The sequence below is a fragment of the Gouania willdenowi genome, chromosome 17 (assembly GCF_900634775.1).
Source record: "Gouania willdenowi chromosome 17, fGouWil2.1, whole genome shotgun sequence".
Taxonomy (NCBI): domain Eukaryota; kingdom Metazoa; phylum Chordata; class Actinopteri; order Blenniiformes; family Gobiesocidae; genus Gouania; species Gouania willdenowi.
In genome coordinates this window covers 7,649,285-7,661,324 of record NC_041060.1, presented here as the reverse complement: position 1 = coordinate 7,661,324, position 12,040 = coordinate 7,649,285, and the positions used below count along the sequence as shown (strand labels likewise).

Genomic DNA, 12,040 nt, shown 5'->3' with positions numbered 1-12,040 from the left:
TTTTATGGGTTCTTTTACTTTTTTGAGTATATTTCTAAATCAGTCATTTTACTTGTACTTAAGTGTGTTTTAAAAGAAGTAATTTGTTACATTTCCACACCCATCCTTTACATTTTTTTGTTTTGTTTCATAATGATCAACAGACATCGTGAAACTACCAAAAACAAAAAAAAAAAAAAAGTGAAATGACCAGACAATCAAATTTATCCCATCATAGCCATCCAATCAGATTAAATGTAATGCACTGCACCAAAACAGCATTGATGAATGCTGGTTATAGAGTTCATAAGTGTAGCTATACTTGGATTATTTAATTTTTTTGAGTTAAATTCATTGGTGTTGGTATTTTATTTCAAAAAAAAAAAAAAAAAAAAAAAAAGATGTACATTTTGATAAACCTTTTATTTTATACAGATGCCTTTGTGGAAAATAAATGAAGTTCCAATTGTGAAGGATTTGGTGTCTTCCTTTCTGTTGTCTCTTCTGTTCATTGTTACCGTGCTGTCCTGTAACACCCTGCTGCTACAGCAAGGCAAGGCAAATGTATCTGTATAGCGCATTTCATACACAAGGCCATTTAATGTGCTTTACATAATCAAACAGCTTAAAAATCAATACCAACATTAAAATCAGCAGTAAAAACATAAAATAAACAATAACATGATTAAAAATCTCCCTCTCAATCATACGCAGTAGATCACCAATATGTGATCAAATAGATTGGGATGGTGAATATCTTTTATCTAAAAGTTATGTTTACAATACATTATCTGGCAGTGGCTATCCGTACAGGTGCCGTCTCAATATACCGACATTCTATCCGTACGCAGCGCCCCTATTTGACCAGGTTAGGTCACGTGATAGGTCAGTCATTGGTCGCGTGACGAAAACTAAACCTTACCCTAAACCTAACCCAAACACTAAAAATTGTTGCGATATTGGGTTATAACCAAACCCTAATTCTAACCCTAACCCCAAGACTCTACGTACATGTACTTCGGTAAACGTACCAATTGCACCTGGGGTTGTTCGTACGGCAACCGTACAAATAGACACTTTCTTTTGAAAAGAGTTAAACGTTGGGATATTTGATTGTTTTTCAAGTTAACAGACAAAGTAACTGCATGTGTGTGTGTGTGTGTGTGTGTGTGTGTCAATGGTTTATCAATGGAAAGACTGATGCAGTGCAGCTTTAATCTACTGTTCTGCCTGTCAGCATGTAGTGAGACAGGAGGAGGATTACTGCCTGCAGTGCATTAATCGTTATTATTAGAGAGAGGATTATCACACACACACACACACACACACACACACACACACACACACACACACACACACACACACACACACACACACACACACACACACAGTGACACTAAGCAGCTGCTGAATCTCATTTGACCCCATTTATTTTTTATCATAATTTAAAAAAAATGTAAAAATATGATTTTTTTTTTGCTTCATATTTCATGACTTTTCCTAATTTGATACAGATACAATGCATACAATTAGCATGATGACATTTTTTGTTTTTTGAAAACTTGTGTGTTTGTGACTCGTTATGTAACATTCCTTTTATTTTATGTATTGTTTTTGTTTTTACATTTTCAAAAATAAATAAATCAAAACAAAAAAAAAATCTAAACTTCTCGTCTTGTTTTTACTACAAATGATATGAATGCAATACAAGGGTATACAGTACACTTCATAGGGAAGCTTAAGAAATGAGGAACATTGATCTATTTTGAGAGATGGCGTTAAATAAGCAAACGTTTCTTCCTCTACTCCTCCACACGCTTTGAATTTGTAAAAAAAGAACACAATTATCTCTTTGCAATGATGCAATATGCATATTTCCAATATGTAATTATGCTTTACATATTGGAAAAATTAAACAGACAAACAAAAATAATGTGTAAAATGTCACACCAGTTAAAAATTTGTAATCAATAAAATGGTAAAAGGTATTTATTAACACTATTTATTCTGCTGAAAACGTTTTTTTTGTTATAAAATCTGATAATTATTTTGGACATTTCCATGCATACCAATATTAGTCATACTATCCTTTTGAAGTGAGACTAAATTTTAAGCAAAACATTATCTTTGAGCAACTTTCTCACAAACTTTTGTGGTAATTTCCAGCTCGGGGCTGCTTTGACTTTTCTGTACATATTTTCATTCACTTCCTCTGTTCTCTGACAGATGAAACACATAAATATTCTTCCTCATTACTTACAGGATGTTTGAACACTGAATGTCATTTCTGTAAATTCCCTTGAAAGTTTCACACATTTTTTTTTTTTTTTTTGTTCCTGCTTTGTGATGTGCTTTGTATGGGCCTTTATTCAAAATGACTTTGTGTTGCTGTTCCTCAACTTGCATTTCCTCCTTATTTATGTACAGCTTTGCCTTGATTCTCCATTATTTTGTCGGCGTGTGTAGTTTTGCTACCAAACGTATAATACCATATGTAATGTATAAACACAGTGTGCACATAGTAAAACAAACTTTATTTAGACAAAAACAAACAAACTTCCCAACAGGGTTACCACACTGACTGACTGTTACGGCTGGTAACAACTATTATTTACTAATCATCTATTTATTTGAATTCTCAGACTATCAACATTATAACTCAACAACTCGTTTAAACAAACAAACAAACAAACAAACAAACAAACAAACAAACAAAAAAAGGACAGATATTGACACAGTTGTGGTATGTAAAGTTTACAGAATGACTGAGGGAAGGCGTATCTCAGTTCAAAGTAAAAATTCTATATTGTTTGAAAATCAGGACAAAGCAGAGGCCAGGGTTGAGATCAATTGTAATTGTAATGGTGTAATTGATGACTGCTTACAATTATGACATAATTGTAAAAAAAAAAATCTGTTTCTGTTGTAATCATAATTGAATTGTAATTGAGTTCAGATAACTGACTTTGTAATTGTAATTAGCATGAAAATTCAATAGAATATATACAGTACGTAGTTAGTAATTACTAAAATATGTTTCATATCAACTTTTCCCACTACCTGTGAGTTTTATTAAGGATCATCTTATTATTTAAAAAAATAAATAAAATGAAATTGAGGGGTATACAGACAGAAAAAAGGCTCAGACACCCACACCAAATGTATTAAAACCAACATTTTCATGGATAAGGAAGCCTAACAAGGAAACCCAGAGATGAGAAACAAATTAGATGATAGATAATAATTTTTTTGTGTATTTTACAGCTGAATGAATCATTTATGTCTCAGATTTGGTTAGGATGTAAATTTTAGGACGCATCATTAGTAGTGTTCCTTTGAATCGGGGTGTTTCGGCCTTTCAAACACTAGATACCCTGATCAAAGGTGGCCAGCTACAGGGTTATCAAGCCTGAGTGTGCATCTCATAACTGTTTCCCACTCTCTCCCAACTGCAGCTTTAGGTCACCTCATACTCGATCTGTGCCCTGCAGTTTTTTTTTCTCTCCCTTAGAAGTGTCTGCTCTTTGATCTCTTCCTTTGAAGTTCTGCTCTTTGATATCTTTGATGTTCTCTGTGGCTGGGTAGAGTCCTCCACAGACATGGGTCCAAACTGAGCCATTATCATAAGAATTGCTAACAGAAAGCTAACACAAGGGGAAGGTTACCTTTTATGAGGTTATTTATCAACGACAGTAATTGTGATTAATTGTAATTGAACTTCAGTAATTGAGAATGTTTTGTATATTGAGAATATTTGTAGTTTATATTGTAATTGGGAAAAAAAACTGACATTCACCTTAATCGTAATTGAACATGGATAATTGAAGATGTAATTGTAATTGAAAAATGTAATTGAACCCAACCCTGGCAGAGGCTCAGGCGACAAATAAAGAAGAGACGCTCTGTGTTCAGACATAAGCTCTGGCTGAATCCGGGTCAGATTTGGCTGTGAGTGTGTAGACCTTCTGTGGTGTGCCTCCACCATAGTAACCACTGCAAAACACAATCAAACAAAAAAAAAAACAGCAACAACATCAGATGCAGAAAAAATTAAATATGGAAAAAAGCAGGAATGTGAAAGAGCGTATGGGAAAATCAGACTATACCCTTCGACAGGACAGAGCACTCACATATTCATAGAAATTCATATTTATGAACAAACCACTTATATTCTTATGACCATGTGATTTGAATATTATCTGAATATTACTGATGCCTCGCGCATGTTTCCATTTGGTTTTTTCTCCTTTCCATGCGTGTTTAAAGCAGTGGTTCTCAAAGTTTTTTGGGTGTTCTCCACTTTGAACGAAGGTGACCTTTCAAGCCCAACCTGCGCCCATTGCCCCCAAATAGTCGTGACAAACAACACATTTTCAAATGTATTGAGCTAACAGAGAACACGTACTACCATATTTATTAATGATTCAAAAAACAAAAACTAGATTAAACTATTCACCTTTATGAAAACTAATTTAAAAGTGCAGTTGTAAAAAATGCAGAAAATAAAGAAACATTATTTGCGACCTGTGGCAAAAAGCTTAAGAAAATTGAAATATTGACTATTGAAAGTTTGCTGATTGTTCCGCTCCATGTGAAGTACATGCCGATGTAAAACGTTATTTTTGCTTTAGTTCCATGTTACATTTTGTTCCCGGTCGTATATCTAATGTTGTCTAATCATTTAATGCTCTTCTAATTTCTGCTACATTTTTAGGCTTCTCATTATTACTTTCCTTGTGTGTAGGCCTCTTTGGTGTTAATATTATTTATTGTCAATAACAAAAGGATTTAAGAACTAGCATTAAAATGAAAATGTCCTCCTGTTTGTCGCGCCCCACCTGTCATGTCTTCATTCCCCACCGGGGAGGGGGGGGGAGGGGGTTAGGGGGGGGCGCACAACACACTTTGGGAAGAACTGGTTTAAAGTATTTGATATGGATCATTCAAAGATGGATTCTATCGTAATTACCCTTTCTGGCCTGCAGGTGACGCCCTCCTGCAGGCGGTGCAAAGTAAAGCTCCTCCCAGTATTGCCAGCGAGGCTCCTCCCCAGCCAATGTAGAGACCAGTGCCCAGCTCAAACCTGCAAACACACAACAGGAAGTCAAAACCGAAAATAATTATCCGTAGGGTCAATTTGATCACATTCAATGTTAATCATTCAAAATAAAAATGATATTTTTATTAGAACTAAGCAATAAAAAACAAGCAAAATATCCCCAGGGTCAGATTGACCCCAAGGGTAAAATGTGTTAGGAGGGTGAAATGACCCTTTTAAAGTCACAATGTTCTACTCTTCTCTGGAGAAGTCCTTCCTTTTCAATTGCTTCTCAATCTTCACTGGTCAGTTCATTATAGAATAGATGCTTTAAAGCGGTGATTCTCAACGTGTGGGACGGAACCCAAAAGTGGGTCAAAAATAAAAAAATACTTAATTTCTCTCATGTTGGACTTGTCTTTTAATTTGAAAGAAACTTTTCTTTTGACAGGCATGTAGTGAAATGCATGTTGCACAGGAAAATATATAGATTTATATTTAAAACAAACATTTAAACATGAACAAAATTTGGTTGGGTGAATTCTAAAAAAAAAAAAAAAGTAGGTCACGATTTAATGACCGTGGCAAAATGTGGTTCCCAGGGTGAGACCAGTTGAGAACCCCTGCTTTAAAGTATGAGCGATACCTTTCTGTATGTAATTACACTACAGCTGAAGGAAACAATGCAAACACGATGACATGTTTTACGTGTAAGTTGTTTCATCATGGACGATGTGGCGCTTGTGTAACAGAGGGTGAACATTTTGAAAGTATTTCAGTTATTTTAGCAAACGTATGCGAGTGGCTCTTCACCTGACTCCACCAGTGAATGGGTTGTTGAAGTCCTCAACGACTCTGAATGCATACCAGGAACAAGCCACCATGCAACACAGACCTGAAACACACAAAAACATGAGTTATTGGTTAGCATACGGCTAGTTTTAATTTCACACCAGGTCGCTCTATGTTTGAGGTGATATTTCCACTATAGGAATAAGAAATATGAACAAGAATGAGACGATGTTGGGCTGAGGTTTGGGGGTCAATAAAAGGCAAAGTTTCAGGTTGTATTTCAGAATTTCATGAGACTGATACAAATAATGAAAATGGAACTTAGAAAAATGGACAAACTATAGGAAACTTTGACCAAACTCATTTTAGTTCAGGGGCCAAATACAGACAAATGAGCAATGTCAACATTATTCTGCCATAGTTTACACTTCCACGTATAAATATTCTGAAGTATGTAAAGCACCAATAATATTCAAGCAATGACTGACCTTAAACTTAGATTCACTTGAATTGTCCTTGATTTTGTGACAAATTTCAATATCATTTGGGATACATTTTGTGAAATAATGAGAGAAAAGTGGGAGGATTTTGAAAAAAATTTTAATTTTTTTTTAACAATTCAAGTTTAAAAATAACTGCCAGCTGGCAAAACTTTGAGCCCTGCAAATATTGTGGAATTTTATTGAATTTATGTATATGGAGGGGCTGAGATATCTACAACTGAATTAGTTTGAAAGTTACACAATGATTCACGTTTTCTCTGTCATTTTTACTTTCCTCTGCAGGTCGAATTTGATGCTCGAAAAGGAAAGGATTTTGTCCACGGACTTCGTGGATATTCTATAAAAACTGTCAATTACAATTTAATTAAATGCAATACTGGGGAACCATGTTACAGTTCTATGGCTTACACATACATAGTTAACAATTATTAAAATATGTTTCATATCAACTTTTCCAACTGCCTGTCAGTAAATCTTGAGGATCATTTCACATTTTATAAAATATATATAAATCTAGGGGTATACTCACACAATAAAGGCTCAGACACCCACACCAAAAATATTAATACCAATATTTTTATAGCTAAGGAAATATAACAAGGAAACCAAGAGATGAAAAACAAATTCAAATTCAAATTCATTCAGCTGATTTAAGACCTGACCCGCATCATAAGAGATGCTAACAGAAAGCTAACACAAGAGGAAGGTTAGGTTTCATGTGAATATTTATTTCACGCTCAATAATTGCGATAAATAGTAATTGAACTTTAGGAATTGAGAACGTGATTGAAGGGAAAAAAACAATTGTAACAGGAAAAAACGCCATTCAACATAATCCAAAAACGTAACTACCCCCAACCCTAACACCAGTTTGCTCTGTGTGACTCACCACCGAGGATGGCCAGGATTCCTCCAGTGGTGGCGATCTTGGCCTTGGCCTGATCCGTGTTTGAGCCGATCTTGATGCATTTGAGTCCGAGCAGAGAGACGATCATGCAGCCGAGGCCGAGCAGCAGAGCGATGATCATGAGAGCGCGACATGCCTGTACGTGACCTGCACAAAGAGAAATGTTAACGCACTCATTTTTGGAAAAGCTCAATAAAAACTTAATTTGTTAATGACTTTTCATGATTTATTCACAAGTTCTGAACTTAATTCTCTTTGAGGGGACTTGTGGCACAAAAGGACTGAAAGAAACAATGCTTTTAAATCAGCTACATCTATCTACTCAGATAGCTGAGGATAGCTTTCGGGTTTTCTGATGTAAAACAAATATATACCTAATATTTGAATATTTTATTTCCTACCAGATGACAGAGTTTAAGAAATCTAACATATCAAACATACCTTAAAAGCATACGCAAAGTCTGCGTAGTGGTCAAAAGTTTTCATTACAATTTTCACAAATTAATTTGAAAAATTACAATTCTTAATATAATGTACATAATATACAAATCTTTTAAGTGCCATAAAACACAGTGACTGTACAAAATATATATGAATTCATTTGTTGAAGATTGTGTAATTGTTGTATTTGTTGTGGTATAAGTTTTCAGTAAGATGGTCCCAAAGTTTTGAGACTTTAGGTTGGTTCTTCTTCTGTTGCACAATACTTCTTCACAATGTATATGTTGAAGCAGTTCATATATGGTACTGCAGCAAAATTCAGATTTTTGTAGTCGCTATTATCAATAATGTTACAAATCATTTTTATATGTGTGTATATGTTACACACATTGTGGTTGGCCCGAATCTCGAGACGGTCTATATATTTACTTCTAGTTTTTATTTCCCCCCACCTCTTTTACACTGTATTAGATATCTGAAAAAAATATAATTACAATGCATTTAAAAGCTAATGACAAAAATGTAAACACTGTACAGACACTCTTAGAGATAAAATGTTATATACGGAAGAGGATTAGGGCCACTAAAAAAAAAAAAAAAAAAAATAGAGCCAGTAGTGGAGGTAAAGAAAGAAAAAACAAGAAAAAAAAAAACAGAACCAGTAGTGGAAGGAAAAAAAAATGACATATATACAGAAAACAATTAAGACAAAAAAAAAAAATAATTACTTCCACTAGTGGCCCTGATCCTCTTCCGTAGTTATACCGTGACAGTAGCAAAAAAGGCAATTTCAAAAATTTGAATTTGCTCCAAAATAATCGTTCTCCTTCCACTTAATTTTTTCTCATCTCGGCTTCTTCCTATCCAACTTCCAATCTTTATGAATATGTATTAGAATGTGAGATTATGAGTTGTATTTTAAGGACTTGTAATGTTAAATTTAAACACAACTCAGGCCATACATTTTTTTATGGTTAATGCTGAAGTAAAGACCTAGAAAAAATAGCAAAACCAAACAGCAGATCCAGAACTGAACCCTAAATCTTTGTTTCTGCTTATTTATTTCCTCTCTTTTCTTCAAAAGTCATCTGTGTTTTATAAGGGAAACCTTCTTTACAGCTGCTTTAGGTAATTTATTAACAGATGACCCCATCAGTATCATAAAAACCTGCTGCACCTTTTTTTTATGACCTTCAGGTAGTTTCAGCTAACAAAGAAGTCAACTGGTTTTCACACAGTTGTGTAGTATAAATATTTATCTTACAGAACTGTTTGAGGACACATTAAAGATGATCAATATACTAACGCATCCTGAAACTTTCAGAATATGCGCAAATGTTTCCCGTCATTGATAATTTAAACATAAAATGTGATTTAAAGATTTAATTCAATGGATGAGAAACTGCTTCAGTGATTTGTTGAAAAAGATCTTCTATTAAGTGCATTACATCACATGTTGTGTTTAAATTATTACATAAAAAAATCTATTAAATTATCTTTTCAAAATAAAGCAAAATCTCAAAGGCTATTGAAATATGTTTAAAACCTGCTGCACTAGCAGGATCATTTGTGTACATTTGAATCCAAACTGAAAGTATGGGAAACAACTTCGATCAGCTTAAAAAGTTAGTTCCCTCCATTTTGCCGTCAAGACAGGGCGAAGCTCAAAATGGCGCATTGGATGTAATCGTAAATGGCTTTTACTGCAGCTCAAACAGCCTCAGAAAAATGACCTAATACTGCAATACCAGGAAGTAATGCCATAGAATCATCAGTTTGTTGTTCATTTTTATACAATACTTAAATTAAGAGTCACAAATGCATTTTTGGCGGGAAACCTCTGCTGTAAAGTTCACCAACCTTTCCCCCCCCCAAAAAAAAAAGTAAAAGAGAAAGGAATTAGGCCCCGTTTCCTGTTTAAATGATTGAATGAGCTCAACACAAAACTTGAATATTAAATAATAATATTTAGCAGGTGAGGCTGAATAATTCAGATCGCAGGGAACTTGGAAACCTGACCTTCTTGTCTCTTAGAAAGGGAAAATCTCACCGATATTGAACAACAACTTGTTTAAATCATCACAAGTGCATATTTAGGATTCATTTCAGAAAAAAGGTTTTGTTTTTTGTTTCCACTCTGATTTGTAAATGTGTAACGTTGAATTAAGGCTAATCGCAGGTTCCATCACCTAAAGTTGATTTTATTCATAGTCAAATAGCCTGAAGAGTCTGATCTGATCTGAGGTTTGCACTTACCAGGAAGGGCAAGCAATGACTCAAAGTCTCTGCATTCGGCGATTCCGGCGCTGTTCTCCGCACACGAGTGCCACAAGTTTTCAAACTGCCTCTGAGAGATGATGACGCTGCCGGCCACTGTGGAAATCTTCCAGTAGTCGTTCACCAGCGATGCCCCGGTAAGAAGCCAGCTGATAATGCACATGATGAACCCGGTACCTTCCACAGCCGTCGACATGGTTGTCACTGTTCAGAGGGGTGGTCAGAACAAATCCGTCAATGAGGGCCTTTGAACAAAGGGAAACCACCAAGGTTTAAAGCCTGGAGCTCTGGAGCTGGAGTCTTTTTCAGGTGATCTTACGAACGGGTCAGGGTTGATGGAGGCTCGAAATCCTCTTCCTCAGCTCTGTGTTCTGCGTCTAACAGCTGGACTTTACACTCAGACAGGGGCTATAAACTGGTGCCACTCCCTGTGGGTCCTAACACCCACTTTGTATGGATCACGGTGATGATGATGATGACCGTGAGCCTTCAGCCGCACCTCAGCAAGCAGTATCTGTTTGTATTGTGAGGATGGGGGCTGTGTGCTTAGGGTCTTTACTTAAAAAGTGATGATGATTATTTTGTCCAGAACAATAACTAATAAACACCCAAATTCATCTGATTGCAATGTTTTCTTGGACCCTACAAAGATACTTAAATAGACAAACTATCTCCTTTAAAAATATCTGGTAACTGTAATCACCAAGTCTTTCAAAATTTAAAGCAGGAATTATTCACACACTAAAAAACCCCCAAGTGAAATATGAAACAAAAGAGCGGAGGCGGTAGAAATTCAGTTTGGTTGAATGTGTAAGCTCTGTGGTTTATAGCTTTATGGCCGTTGATGGCTCATATTTGAGCGTCATGAGAGTCCAAAGTCTGACCTCTGTGTGCGCTCCTTCTCTTCTCTATCTGATAAAGTAGACCTGCACATTTAAAGTCAGTTAGCGACTGTATTTCCAAAAGCTTTTCCAGACCAAACTATCTGAGAAGCTCCCAGAGACCAATTGAAAAGATCAGTAGTAGCAGGTTAAACTGCTGACTACAGTGAAGGAGATTGAAAGTTTGACTCCCAAAGAGGACAATTAGAATCCAGACATCCACAGAGGTGTAAAAAGAACCTGGAAAAAATAACTAAGTAAAAGCACAAATACCATCACTGAAGGTTACTTTGGTGAAAGTGAAAGTCACCCATTAGAAATCATTTGAGTAAAAGTCTTAAAACAGCGTATCAAATATATCTTGTGAAAAAATACACTCAAGTATCAAACAAACAAGTACAGTAGTCATAACAAGAAGCAAAACAGCTATGAATGGTTCTTCCCTTGTTCTCTCTATTTCACTTTTAGGTAAATGAAAAAGATGTGGGAGGATAAAACAAACAAACACCTGAGAAAACATAAACAGTTAGTGAATCATATACTATATACTATACTATAAATAAAGCCTCTGTCTGTACATTTACTTAGTTACTACACACTTCTGGACATCCAAACTGTCAATTTCAACCATAAGATATATTTAAGCAATGTTAAGAAGAGAAGAGTGAATACCATAGGAAACAATGGCTGCAATGTAGGCCTGGGCAATATAGAGTCAATATATGTCATGATTTCTGTTTTGGAATATAGACAATTACAATTAACGCCTATAATGATATATTTTTATTTAATAGCTTATTTTGAATTAAAGTACTTGTTTTGAAAATCACTGTTTTTGCTACTTTTCAGAACAGCATGAAAATTGATTGAAATTTGGATTGTTAGATGGATTTCTGAGAGTGTTCTAAGCCAGACATTCCGTTAAACAAGTCACACTACAGAACTCACTCACACCTGCTGTCCCTTATAGTCGAAAAAGCCAAAAGTGGCACATATTGTGCAACTCTTTGGTAATAAATGTGCCTGTGTGGCCTTTTGAATCAGCAAATTTAACCCACAATTGTCTTTCTGATAAGACTTTATTGAGTTACAAATATTGAAATTTAAATTGTACATCGCCGTTTTAAAAATATCGAGATATGAGTTTGGGTCCTTATTGTCCAGTTCTACTGCAAAGGCCTTGAAGCACAGTTGAGATCGCTAACCAGTTTTTATGGGTTGG

General features: G+C 35.3%; 1 protein-coding gene across 1 annotated transcript; it reads right to left on the bottom strand.

The window, feature by feature from the left end:
• Nucleotides 1–2,492: 2,492 nt before the first annotated feature.
• Nucleotides 2,493–10,373, bottom strand: cldn15la (claudin 15-like a). The gene is made up of 5 exons (XM_028472754.1): nt 9,917–10,373; nt 7,202–7,366; nt 5,831–5,912; nt 4,949–5,062; nt 2,493–3,972 (listed from the first exon to the last, which is right to left on the bottom strand). Exons 1-5 carry the CDS (start codon nt 10,131–10,133, stop codon nt 3,888–3,890), a joined length of 663 nt encoding a protein of 220 aa, XP_028328555.1. The 5' UTR covers nt 10,134–10,373; the 3' UTR covers nt 2,493–3,887.
• Nucleotides 10,374–12,040: the final 1,667 nt, after the last annotated feature.

Bases quoted from the DNA above. Each gene is read 5' to 3' on its own strand.
- cldn15la (XM_028472754.1), bottom strand. From the start codon at position 10,133: ATGTCGACGGCTGTGGAAGGTACCGGGTTCATCATGTGCATTATCAGC. The intron at 7,367-9,916 runs GTAAGTGCAAAC...CTCTTTGTGCAG, and splicing joins GTCATTGCTTGCCCTTCCTG to GTCACGTACAGGCATGTCGC. The intron at 5,913-7,201 runs GTGAGTCACACA...TGTGTGTTTCAG, and splicing joins AATCCTGGCCATCCTCGGTG to GTCTGTGTTGCATGGTGGCT.